Source organism: Lithobates pipiens, unplaced genomic scaffold (genome assembly GCF_037356315.1).
Source record: "Lithobates pipiens isolate NorthernLeopardFrog02 unplaced genomic scaffold, aLitPip1_a1.2 Scaffold_28, whole genome shotgun sequence".
Classification (NCBI taxonomy): Eukaryota; Metazoa; Chordata; class Amphibia; order Anura; family Ranidae; genus Lithobates; species Lithobates pipiens.
The window spans coordinates 53,818,794-53,832,622 of record NW_027507789.1 but is presented as its reverse complement, the minus strand read 5'-3'; the positions used below and the strand labels follow the sequence as shown (position 1 = coordinate 53,832,622).

At 46.3% G+C, this 13,829-nt stretch overlaps 1 protein-coding gene across 2 annotated transcripts in view; it reads right to left on the bottom strand.

The window, feature by feature from the left end:
• Positions 1 to 13,829, bottom strand: part of CD40 (CD40 molecule) — a 170,341-nt gene that overhangs the window by 48,697 nt on the left and 107,815 nt on the right. For both annotated transcript variants that reach the window (XM_077459246.1, XM_077459247.1), the window contains exons 5-6: positions 13,524 to 13,670; positions 10,019 to 10,112 (exon numbers count right to left, since the gene is read on the bottom strand). In XM_077459246.1, the coding sequence (XP_077315372.1) occupies positions 10,019 to 10,112; positions 13,524 to 13,670 (241 nt within the window). The remainder of the gene's footprint in view (positions 1 to 10,018; positions 10,113 to 13,523; positions 13,671 to 13,829) is intronic.

The window sequence follows — 13,829 nt, the reverse complement described above, 5'->3', positions numbered from 1 at the left end:
GTCCTCCGGACTTTTGAAATGAACGAACTTGCCCACACACGGAGTAAAGTCCATTCATTTTGAACGTGGCTCCAGGTAGACGGGACTAGCGGCCCCCCACCCCAAATCACCTTGTCCCCATGTTGATGAGGACAAGGGCTTCTTCCCGACAACCCTGGCCGTTGGTTGTCGGGGTCTGCGGGTGGGGGGGCTTATCAGAATCCAGGAGCCCCCTTTAATAAAGGGGCCCCCAGATCCCGGCCCCCCACCCTGTGTGAATGAGTATGGAGTGCGATGTACCCCTACCCATTCACCTGGGGAAAAAGTGTTAATAAAAAACACAACACAGGTTTTTAAAATACTCAGCTCCGGGGATCATCTTCCGTCTTCAGGGGTCTTCTCGCTGGATTCCTCCGCTATCTTCTGCTCTTTTACTAGGAGGAGCCCGGCTTTCTCCTTTCGTCGCCGCCTCCGTCCGGGGGTCTTCTTCTGACTTCAGGGGTCTTGTCCTGCTCTTCGGTTCTTCTTGCCGAGCCTCCGCTTTCTTCTTCCAGCTCTTTTACTAGCGTTGGCCCGGTCTTGTCGCTGTTGCGACCGCCTTCTGCTTCTTCTGATTTTGACATGACGCTCTCTCTGGCCGTAATGGCAGGGACGCATTGTGCATTGACTTATATAGGCACAAAGGGCGGGGTCACCGGGTGATGTCACATGGTGACCCTGCCCCTTATGATGTCAGTCCCGGAGGATGCTGTCACAGACCCCACCCCCTATATACCGTATTTATCGGCCTATAACACGTGCCGGCGTATAACACGCACCCCAAGTTTAGGAGGGAATTTTGTGGAAAAAACTTTTAGGAGGGAAATTTAAGGAAAAAAAACTTACATTTAAATGCCCATCAATGCAGCCTTATCAGTGTCCATCTGAAGCCTCGTCAGCGTCATATGCAGCCTTGTCATTGCAGCCTGTCCTCATTGCACCCTTGTCATGCAGACTGTCCTCATTGCAGCCTCATCATGCACCCTGTCCTCATTGCAGCCTCGTCATGCAGCCTGTCCTCATTGCAGCCTCGTCATGCAGCCTGTCCTCATTGCAGCCTTGTCATTGCATTGTCCGCTTCTTTTTTTAAAAATGGCGCTGCCGAGATATCCTGTGTATCTCGGGGGCGCCCGGAAGTTCTTGGCGGCTTTCGGCCGCTCTCGGACCTTCTCGGTGGCTTTCGGCCGCTCTCGGCCCTTCTCCGCGGCTTTCGGCCGCTCTCGTACCTCGGCGGCTTTTGGCCGCTCTCGGAAGATCCGAGAGCGGCTGAAAGCCGCCGAGAAGGGCCGAGGCGGCCGAAAGCCGCCGAGAAGGCCCTAGACCGGCCGAAAGCCGCCGAGAAGGGCTGAAGGCGGCCGAAAGCCGCGAGAAGGGCCAAAGGCGGCTGAAAGCCACCCAGAGCCCAAAAAATCGTTCGGAAATCGCGGAGTATCGGCATATAACACGCACCCGCGATTTTTCCCTGATTTTAAGGGGAAAAAGGTGCGTGTAATACGCCGATAAATACGGTAAGTTGCCGCACAACGCGTCCCTGCCATTAAGGCTGGAGAGAGGGTCGTGTCAACATCGGAAGGAAGAAGAAGAAGAGAAGAAGAAGAAGCAGAAGAAGAAGGCGGCGGTGGCGACAAGACCAAGCCAACGCTAGTTAAAGAGCTGGAAGAAGAAGGCGGCAGTGGCGACAAGACCAGCCAACGCTAGTTAAAGAGCTGGAAGAAGAAAGCGGAGGCGCGGCAAGAAGAACCGAAGAGCGGGACAAGACCCCCGAAGAGCAGGACAAGACCCCCAAAGTCAGAAGAAGACTCCCAGTCGGCAGCGGCGATGAAAGAGAAAGCCGGGCTCCTCCGCTAGTAAAAGCTCTAGCAAAAGAGCAGAAGGAGTCCAGCGAGAAGACCCCGGAAGACGGAAGAAGACCCCCAGGGCTGTCTAATAAAGTATTTTAAAAACATGTGTTGTGTTTTTTTATGTACACTTTTTTTCCCCAGGTGAATGGGTAGGGGTACATCGTACCCCATACTCATTCACATATGATGGGGGGCCGGAATCTGGGGGCCCCTTATTAAAGGGGGCTCCCGGATTCTGATAAGCCCCCCACCCGCAGACCCTGACAACCAACGGCCAGGGTTGTCGGGAAGAGGCCCTTGTTCTCATCAACATGAGGACAAGGTGCTTTGGGGAAGGGGCAGCAGGGCCCCCCCTTCCCCAAAGTACCCCCCATGTTGAGGGCATGAAGCCTGGTACGGCTCAGGAGGGGGGGGGCTCGCTCATCCCCACCCCCTTTCCTGACCGGCCGGGCTGCATGCTCAGATAAGGGTCTGCTATGGACTTTGGGGGTACCCCCACGCCGTTTTTTTGGCGTAGGGCTTCCCCTTTAAATCCATACCAGGTGACGGGGCTAGCGAGGTGTCGATGGAGGCGGTGACATTGACTTCCTTCGTTAGTCCCATCTACCTGGAGCCACATTCAAAATGAACAAACTTTTCTTCTTGTGTGGGCAAGTCCGTTCATTTAAAAAGTCCGGCGGACTCCTGCCATAGTCCAGCGGATTGTCTGCCGGACCTAGTCCGGTCGTGTGTGGGCGTGTGTGTGCAGGTCCTTTCTTTCGGAAAGTCCGGCGGACCTCCGCTGCAAAGTCCGGCGGGTTGTCCGCCAGACTAAGTCGGCCGGATAGTCTGATCATGTGTACGTGGCATAAGACATGCCCTTTGGCGCTTTCGTTTATCAAGCAAGCAATAGACTGGTAGCATATGTCATGGGAAGATGATTCTGGAATACTAAGCATTCCACTAATATATAGTGATATTATGGTGTTTCACTGAAGTTTAGTGCTTTCCGTTCAGAACCAGCCTTTACACCATCACTTCAAACACCAAAGTAAAATGACATCAAGCCTCCTGGCTTCCTCTCCCAGCACCGTCACTCAAACCTCAACTTAGGCCTTTAGTCTGGTCCTTCAAACTGTCTCTCAACACCACTGTGCTCATGTGCATCTCTGAGGCCACGTACACACGGGCGGACTGTCTGGCCAACTTAGTCCGTCAGACAATCCGACGGACAGTCCGTCATACTTTCGAATGAACGGACTTGCCCACACACGGCAATTTTTGAGCGGACTAATACGGCGGACTAAGTCCGCCATACTATCCGCCCTACTTTTGAAATGAACGGACTCGCCCACACACGCGGAGAAAAGTCCGCTCATTTAGAGCGGGTATCCAGGTAGGCGGGGCCCACGAAGGAGACATCGCTGACCCCGCCGCCTGGTATGGACTTAAAGGGGAACCCCAACGCCGAAAAAAATCGGCGTGGGGGTCCCCCCCAAGTCCACAACAGACCCTTGTCCGAGCACGCTACCCGGCCGGCCAGGAAAGGGGGGCGAGCGAGCGCCCCCCCCCTCCTGAGCCGTACCAGGCCGCGTGCCCTCAACATGGGGGGGTGCCGCGTGGCCCCCCCACCCAAAAGCACCTTGTCCCCATGTTGATGAGGACAAGGGCCTCTTCCCGACAACCCTGGCCGTTGGTTGTCGGGGTCTGCGGGCAGGGGGCTTATCGGAATCCGGGAGCCCCCTTTAATAAGGGGGGCCCCCGGATACCGGCCCCCCCACCCTATGTGAATGAGTATGGGGTACAATGTACCCCTACCCATTCACCTGTGAAAAAAAGTACAAAAAAAACACAACACAGGGTTAAAATATTTTATTGCACAGCTCCGGGGGTCTTCCGTCTTCGGGGGTCTTCTCGCCGGACTCCTCCGCTATCTTCTTGTAGCTCTTTTGCTAGCGGAGGAGTCCGGCTTTCTTCCTCGCCGCCGGCCTCTTCTCTTGACTTCGGGGGTCTTGTCCCCCTCTTCGGTTCTTCTGCCGGGCCACCGCACCTTCTTATAGCTCTTTTACAAGCGGTGGCCCGGTCTTCTGTCGCCGCCGTCGCCGCCACCTTCCGTTCTTCTTCTTCTTCTTCTCCAGGAGATGTTGCCTCGACGCTCTCTCCGGCCGGAATGCCAGGGACGCGCTCTGCTGCCACTTATATAGGGACAATGGGGCGGTGTCACATGGCATTATGTCACATGGGTTGATGTCACATGGGGACTATGACATCGTAAGGGGGCGGGGTCACCATGTGACCAACCCATGTGACATAAAGCCATGTGACACCGCCCCATTGTCCCTATATAAGTGGCAGCGGAGCGCGTCCCTGGCATTCCGGCCGGAGAGATCGTCGAGGCAACATCTCCTGGAGAAGAAGAAGAACGGAAGGCGGCGGCGACGGCGACGGTGGCGACAGAAGACCGGGCCACCGCCTGTAAAAGAGCTATAAGAAGGCGCGGTGGCCCGTCAGAAGAACCGAAGAGGGGGACAAGACCCCCGAAGTCGGGAGAAGAGGCCGGCGGCGAGGAAGAAAGCCGGACTCCTCCGCTAGCAAAAGAGCTACAAGAAGATAGCGGAGGAGTCCGGCGAGAAGACCCCCGAAGACGGAAGACCCCCGGAGCTGTGCAATAAAGTATTTTATCTCGTGTGTTGTGTTTTTTTTGTACTTTTTTTCACAGGTGAATGGGTAGGGGTACATTGTACCCCATACTCATTCACATAGGGTGGGGGGGCCGGTATCCGGGGGCCCCCTTATTAAAGGGGGCTCCCTGATTCCGATAAGCCCCCCGCCCGCAGACCCCGACAACCAACGGCCAGGGTTGTTGGGAAGAGGCCCTTGTCCTCATCAACATGGGGACAAGGTGCTTTGGGGTGGGGGGGCCGCGCGGCCCCCCCTTCCCCAAGGCACCCCCCATGTTGAGGGCACGCGGCCTGGTACGGCTCAGGAGGGGGGCGCCCGCTCGCCCCCCTTTCCTGGCCGGCCGGGTAGCGTGCTCGGACAAGGGTCTGTTGTGGACTTGGGGGGGGACCCCACGCCGATCTTTTTCGGCGTTGGGGTTCCCCTTTAAGTCCATACCAGGCGGCGGGGTCAGCGACGTCTCCGTCGCGGCCCCGCCTACCTGGATACCCGCTTGAAATGAGCGGACTTTTCACCGGGCGGGAAAAGTCCGCTCATTTCAAAAGTACGGCGGACTGGCGCACACACGGGCGGATTGTCCACCCAAATGCGAGTCCAGCGGACAGTATTTCCAACATTCCGAAATACTTAGTCCGCCAGACTGCACGCTGAAAAAGTCAGCTGAAGCCCACACACGAGCGGACTGTCCGCTGAAATGTGTTTCGGCGGACTAAGTTGGACGGACAGTCCTCTCGTGTGTACGCGGCCTGAATCTCTATCGGCTCTCTTGCAGTTCCCTACTGCACTGGCTCATGCCCTGACCTCTGGACAGGAGACCTTCTGTTTCCCAGGTCGAGCCCTGAACTGTAGACAGCCCGTTGATTGTAAAGGCTGTGTGAACCTGCACACACAGCTTGCTGGTCTTCAGTGGCACCTGGACACATGATTTGTCCCTCCCAAGAATCTTTAAGCTTCTGGACTCCAGAACCCAATCCAAGAGTAAAACCTGCAGAAAACTGAAAAAATAACTTTCTCATAATATCCATTCTGGAGCCCCTCAATCTGCATCCCTGAGAACCCTGCATGCCACCATTTACCTCTTTTTATACAATGGGAGGGAATGCACTGTCACAAGAAGTATTTGTATTGCGATTAATGGGGTTACTAGAAGCTCTCACATGCACAGTCTTTATGTAAATTCTGTAATATATGAACATACATTTTCTAACCTGTAATTAACCACTTAAATACAGGGCACTTTCCCCCCCTTCCTGCCCAGGCCAACTTTCAAAGCTGTTGCATTTTAAATGACAGTTATGCGATCATGCTATACTGTACCCAAACAACATTTTTATAATTTTGTTCCCATAAATAGAGCTTTCTTTTGGTGGTATTTGATCACCACTGGGTTTTTTATTTTTTGCTAAACAAATAAAAAAAGACCGAACATTTTGAAAAAAAAAAAGTCGCTTTGTTTTTGTTATAAAATTTTGTTTTTTCCTTCACTGATGGACACTGATAAGGCAGCACTGACGAGGTGGCACTGATGAGGCACTAATGTGCAGCACTGATGGGTGGCATTGATAGGCAGCACTGATGGGCACTTATAGGCGGCAATGATGGGCACTGATAGGCGATACTGATGGGCACGTATAGGCAGCACTGATGGGCACTTATAGGCAGCACTGATGGGCACAGATGGGTGGCACTGATAGGCAGCATTGATGAGGAGGCACTGGCAGGCATTACTGATAGGCACTGATTGGCATCTTTAATGTGCACTGATTGACACCTCAAATGGGCACTGATTGGCATCCCTAGTGGTCATGTATGGGGATCCCTGGTGGTCATGGATGGGCATCCCTGATGTGCTCTAGTGGCCATCCTTGGTGGGTTTGCACCGATAATCAATGCGTTGATTATCAGTGCAGACCCCCCTGTCAGGAGAGCAGCTGATCGGCTCTCCTCTACCCGCGCCTTGTCAGTGCGAATAGAGGAAAAGCCGATAAACGATACTTCCTGGTTATGATGTGATCAGCTGTGATTGGACACAGCTGATCACATGGTAAAGAGCCTACATCATAGGCTCTTTACAGAGATCGGTGGTGCGGTGTGGCAGACTGTCACCCCCGCGGCTTATCTTGCTGGACATCATATGAAGTGCAGTCAGGATAATGAAACCACTTTGTGGTCGCCATTTTTCTATATGGCGGGCGGGAAGTGGTTCGTTTTTGATTATCATTCTTGTTCCATTATGCCTGTGGAGCAGGCATCACTGAATGGTGGATCGCAGTCTGGATCCGGACTGAGCCACTGCCCCATTTGAACAGCTGCAGTTGCGCCATTTAGGAACCACTTCTTTGCCCAAGACTCCACCACTGTCATTATCACAGCAGAGCAAAGAACGGGAGGCAGGTAAATTCTGAACTGCAGGTGGGAGGCACAAAAGCACCAATGGAAGGCGGGAGTAGTAGTTAACTTTTCTAGGTTAACGAGCAGGTGGCTGGTTGTAAGGACACAGGGTGGTGCTTGCAACCAATCACCAGCCTGTTAATATGAAAATTCAACTCAAGCAGCTCCCTCCCTCCATGCAGTGCTGCTGTGCCCCCCCCCCCTGTCTAAGATAGGAGAGTGAAGGGGGGCAGAGGATATGGCTGTGAAGGATGGGGGGATTTGAATGGGGCAGAGGACACTTCTGTGGGGGGGGGACTGGGCAATGCTGTGTGTGTGTATGGGGGGGGGGGGGTCAGTGGGATGGGGAAATGTGAATTGTGGCGATGATGTGGGGGTGATATGAAGAATGCAGGGCATGCTATTGTGTTTTGGGAGGGGGACTGATGTGGGTGATGTGAAAGGGGAAGGTAGAGGGGGGGTAGTTTGGTGGGTAACGTGAAGGAGGGAGGGTGCTGTGGGGAAAACACATGGAGAGGGCCAAGAACACTATTGTGGGGGGGGGGGGGGGGGGTTTGAAATGGGGCAGTGCTGGGGGGGGGGGGATGTGCAGGAGGCAGTGTTGTGAGGGGTGAGGTGAGGTGATGTGAAGGGAGGCAGTGCTGTGGGGGTAGTGAAAGTGAAAGGGGCAAAGGATACTCTATTGTGGTAATGATTTGATGAGGGGGTTGAGGACACTGCTTTGAATAAAGGGAGGCATGTGATCTGAATTGGGTTCAGAACACTATTTTTAAGAGAGTGGAGGGGGCTGATGTGAAGGGGCACTGAGAACTAGACATGTGCGTTTCCAATTTGTACATTCAAGGAGGATCCGAAATACGAATTTCTATGCTTCTGAATTTTGTATGAAATACGAAATTTCGTTTACGAATTTCGGATCCAAATTCCGTTACAACGGAAACGTGACTGGCGTTTTGTTGACCAATCAGAGGTTTTCTTCTGCTGCTGAGTGAGGGCTGGGAAAATAACCTTTTTTAATATGGGAGTGGCAGACTGGTACTGGTAGTCGATGGGAGATTCAGAATCGGACAAAATAAGAATTTTTGTTAATTACGATTATTCGTTATGATGAAACCCAGGAAGTCGGCACAGCACAGGGATGGTGGGAGCCCCTCATAATGATAAATTCATCATAATAAACGTTCGCAATTATTACGAAAAGTTAACAAACCTAACGAAAATTCGTATTTTGTACGAATCCAAATGGAATTTCGGACAGAAATTACGAAATACGAATTAATACAAAACAGAACGGAACAAAACAAATTTATTGATGGCGCACACATATCTACTGAGGACACTACTGTGAAGGGGAAACTGTGAAGGCAAGTGGGGGACTTTGGTGTGCAAGGAACCGAGGACACTGATATAAGAACAGTATTGTGATATAGGAGGAGATGGCTGTCATGCGAAGGATCTGAGTCATCGCACAAAAGTGCAATTTGGACCTCTGCTGAAAGAAAATTTTACTGATCGGACCTCCGTGAATTTTGATTTAATTCTCCTGCTGTAGAAGAACTCAAGCGCCTTTTTTCAAATATAACTTTTTTTAAATGTACTTGTTCTTGGAGGATGTGGACACACTAAACCAACAGTGAAAATCTGCTTCATTTGATACAATTGATACTTCCAACATCTCTACACACACAACTTAACAAAATTGGTCACACAGCTGATAATTGCAGTGTAGACTTTTATCATTAGGATCAAATTAGCTTTTAGGAGCCCTTTATAATACCCTGTGGTAATGCATGGTTTCTTCAATTTTGAATGGCACCCCAATACTAATATAGTTGTGGACAGTAATCCTGCCTGTAGCGCACCACACTGCACCGCATCTGAGTTTGGTGTGGTGCTTTGAAAAAATGGTGCATGTTTGTCTTTGCCTGCATTGTGGTGCTTTAGCAGTCCATTCATTAAGACTCCTCAACACAGTTCTAAAGCTCTGTCTGTACCCACGATCGGATTTTCCACCAACAAAACCGTGGAATTTTGTCCGAAGGGTGTTGGCCCAAATTTGTCTTGCATACACACGGTCACATAATTGTTGGCCAACAATTATGAACGTAGTGACGTACTACTTTGTTTTTCAGCTCTTTAGCGCCACCCTTTGGGCTCCTTCTGCTAAATACGTGTTGGTAGAAGTTTGGTGGGTGTTGATCCGCACTTTTCATTTTGCACTTTTCATTTCACGCTTTTCAGTTCGTTTCTGAACGGCCATTCCTCAACCAGACATGTTGCAGAATCGGAGGAGATAACGTGTTATTTATTATTGGCTTTCGAGTTATTGCTTTGACATAAATTTTTTGGTTGAATAATGATTTGATTTCTATATTTTTGAATGCATAGAATGCACTTTTTGGTTAAGTTCTATTGGCAGATAGCATGTCTAATTTTTTTTTTTTTTTTTTTTTTTTAATGCACAATAAAAAAGTTGTGTAGAATAATACTCGGCTATGCGTTTTACTTCAAATGACAATTTGGGAGTAGGCAGTTACATAAAAAAACAATGTAAAATTAACAAAGGACACCAACATAGTTGTATCTTTGAACTTAAAAATTCCGGGATAATGGTGTTGTGGTAACTTGCCCAAAAAAAATAATTATTCTTGATACCACCAGAAAAAAAAAGCCTTTGAAAATTTGTTTGCAATAACTCCATCAGTATCACCAGCAAAGCAGCGTCATTATTATCCCATGAAAGAAGAAGAGAATTGTGGGCTGCATTTCGAGATTTCATAATTTGCCACATCAAGAATGTTAATTCTCCATTACGAACACTAGTTTACAAGACCAACCGCTTCTGCTTCCTACCATGTGTTTTTTTACTTTGGACTTTTGTCAGATGGACTTGTGCACACACGCTCGGAAAATCCAACAACAGACATTTGCCCGTGGAAAATTTTAAAACATACTAGCCCACATTTGTCCGCGGATTTTCCGTCAACAGCCTGTAATTGAACATTTCCCATCAGAAAATCCAATCGTGTGCACGAGGCTTAAGATGTGAATGGTTCGTAAATACTTTCTGCCTGGTATGTACAGTATTTGTCATTCTGCATATGTCTTACCTTTTCCAATCCTTACAGGGCTCTGTGTCCGATGAAACATTAGAGAAGGTTCCATTTTGACATGGTGCACACTCAGTGTCTGAATATCTTTCAGCTGAAGAAAACAAAAGGACTTTTAAAAAAAAACAGAGAATGATTGTATGATACAGGGGGGACCATTTAAAATGTAAATCAGTTGTCGGTATCTGCTGGACACTGCAGTGACTATTCTATTCCAAACTATGACTGAAAAGTCATTCATAAAATGCAGGAAATAGGAATCTTCACACTCACATCTTGGTATTCTGATGGTCTTCTTCTATTAATTTAAAGCAAAAGGGATCATAAGTCAATGGTTTGGGATCCATTTCTCAAGGCACCATACCAAGGTGTGCTGGGGAAGATCTTTATTTCCTTATGATGGTTTGGTGAAACAATCCAATAATTCTTTACAGCATCTTGCATGAACTGCGCAAACTATATACCAAATATTACTACAAAGATGGAAAATCTTTGTTTGATATGTATTCTAATTCATAGATAAAGTGCAATAAATCAATAATTATATCAATACTAATGGTGAATCAAAATCCAAATTGCTGCTGTGCATGCAATTATTTAGCTGCTGTGCAAAACTGCAATAATTGCATAACAGCAGCTAAATAATTGCATGCACAGCAGCAATTTGCATCAGGATTCACCATTAGTATTGATATAATTATTGATTTATCGCGCTTTATCTATGAATTAGAATACATATCAAACAAGGATTTTCCATCTTTGTAGTAATATTTGGTATATAGTTTGCACTGATCACCTTTTTATTTATTGTTCAAGTGCATGGTATACACTTTAGGTCTAACAGTAATCTAACCGACATACCACATTCAGATATTTTTCACTTTGATAGCACGAGAGAACCCCATTTTTCCATATCTTGCATGAACTGTAGGCACTTTTCTATGTATATGATGCAGGGCACACCGTGCAGATGACAAATGCATAACATGGCAGAGAACAATTTTTAATCGAATTTGACTGGCCATGTGACAAGGCTGTCTTATGCCGCATACACACAACCGTTTTTTCCGTCAGAATAAACTCCGACAGAGTTCCGCTGAAACGGTTTTGCCTAGACGCGATCACACCAAAGTCTGATCGTCTAGAACTAGAATAGTGGCGTATAACATGTATGACGGGACTAGAAAAAGGAAGTTCAATAGCCAGTAGCCAATGGCTGCCCTTGTGTTGTTTTTGGTCCGTCGGAACAGCACACAGACGAACGGTTTTCCCGATCGGAATTGATTCCGTCTGAAAGATTTAAAACATATTCTATTTCTAGGTCCATCAGAATTTTCCAAAAAAAAGTGTACACACGATCGAAATATCCAATGAAAAGATTCCGTCAGCCTTTTTCTGCTGGAAAGTCTGACCGTGTGTACACGGCATTACTGACAGTCTTTTTTTCTTCTTTTTTTTCCCCAAACTAGCAGTATTAAGATAAGATCTAATGATGCAATATATATTTTGCATCATTTCTCAGATGCAAACTAATATTGTGACCTTGTATAGGTCTCCTTATACAAGAACATCATATTTAAACATAGCAAACTAAATTAATACAGAACATGTTTTCCTGTCTTATACTTGCTATGCCAAAGACCCTAATATCAGTAACCTGGCTAACTTGCTACTGACAGCAGTCTTAATTCAGATAGCTAATTGCTTCTGTAGTTTTATTAAACAGAATAATTATTTTGATTGATATTCCATTAATTAGCACATTGCAAGCATAATAACTAAACCATGTATTTCAGTTTGACATATTTAATCAAACACCTTTACTGTACTATATTATTAGGAACGCTATAATAATACTAGGTAGGGTCTTCCTTTGCTCTCAGCCTCATTTATTATCCTTTGCATATACCTTAAGATCAAAGGGATTTTACAGACATCATACTGCAAATTACACATATAATTTGACAAATTCTCAAGTACAAAAAAAAGATATACTTTTATTAATAAAAAGCTTAATGGTATAAGAAATAGTACAGTAAAAACTTGGTTTGAGAGTAACTTGGTTTGAGAGCGTTTTGCAAGGCAGGCAACAAAATTTTAATAAATTTTGACTTGATATACAAGTAATGTCTTGATATACAAGTGATATCTTGATACAAGTAGCATCATGTCACAGCGGAGTATAAAAGAGAAGAGAGGCGCCTCTAAGTGTAGTAATATGGTTACATTTAATGAAGGTACAACATTTAGCAACTGACATGGTTGATGATTAAAACAGGCACATCTAAGTATGCAGGCATCCGGGGTAAAGCTGTCCACATAGACCGTCCTCCACACCGCCACTGACGTCGTCCCTTCCACTCCGAGTTCCACAAGTGGTTCAAGCCTCGCTTTCAGATCGCTCTACTGCAGGGTAGTCTTCCCGGTCACAATTGCAGACAGCTTTACCCCGGATGCCTGCATACTTAGATGTGCCTCTTTTAATCATCAACCATGTGAGTTGCTAAATGTTGTACCTTCATTAACCACTTCCCGACCTTTTGCTGTATAAATGACAATGGTCCCAAAAATGTGTCAAAAATGTCCGCTGTGTCTGCCATAATGTCGCAGTCACAATAAAAATTGCTGATCGCCGCCATTACTAGTAAAAAAAAAATTATTAATAAAAATGCCATAAAACTATCCCCTATTTTGTAAACGCTATAACTTTTGCGATTTTTTTTTTACCAAAAATATGTAGAAGAATACGCATCAGCCTAAACTGAGGGAAAAAAATTTTTTTTTATATATTTTTGGGGGAAATTTATTATAACAAAAAGTAAAAAATTATGCGTTTTTTTCAAAATCGACGCTTTATTTTTGTTTATAGCGCAAAAAATAAAAACTGCAGGGGTGATCAACTACCACCAAAAGAAAGCTCTATTTGTGGGAAAAAAAGGACGTCAATTTTGTTTGGAAGCCACGTCGCACGACCGCGTAATTGTCAGTTAAAACGATGCAGTGCCGATTCGCAAAAAGTGGTCTGCTTTTAAGCCTTAAATGGTCCGGTCTGTAAGTGGTTAAATGTAACCATAATGCTACAATTAAAGTCACCACTCTTCTCTTTTATACTCTCTAGCTCCAGCTGGATTTTGCTTACTGAGCTAAATATTTCAAACCAAAATTTAAACAAAGAGCTTAAGTCCTCTTGCCTTCCTTCCTCTCTTCAAAGGAAGCCTTGCAATGTTTCAATCAGAAAAAGAGAGTCTGAAAGCAAAACAGCTTCTGCGGTGCTTTTTCTTTAGAAAACCCACAATACTTTGTGCATAATATTTTAAATGTTTATTTTGTTAAAAGATGTTATATAAAAAATTTTTTTTAAATCTTTTAATATGGGAGCCAAGCAACAAGACTTTTGAGAAGTAGAGGGCCGCAATCACAGCTTCCATATTTCTCAACACATGTTTCTTTTGAAATTCATCATGAGGCCAGGAACTTCCTGCCACAATATTCAGCACTCTCTCACCTTTCCGGGTGACTCCGAATCCTAGAGTGCAGGGCTTATTCAATACACACGTCTCACATTGTTGGCTGGAGCAATGCTTGCCCTCTTGACAAACGCAATCTACATTTTTCGCATCTGTCCCCTCGCTTATCTTCTGAAATCCTAATTCTAGTGTACAAGAAAAGTATTAGTTAAAATTTACCGGGTAACAAATTGCACACATCTAAAACATCTGCCATGTTTTGTTTATATATATATATATATATATATATATATAGATAGATAGATAGATAGATAGATAGATAGATACAATAAATTAAATAAATA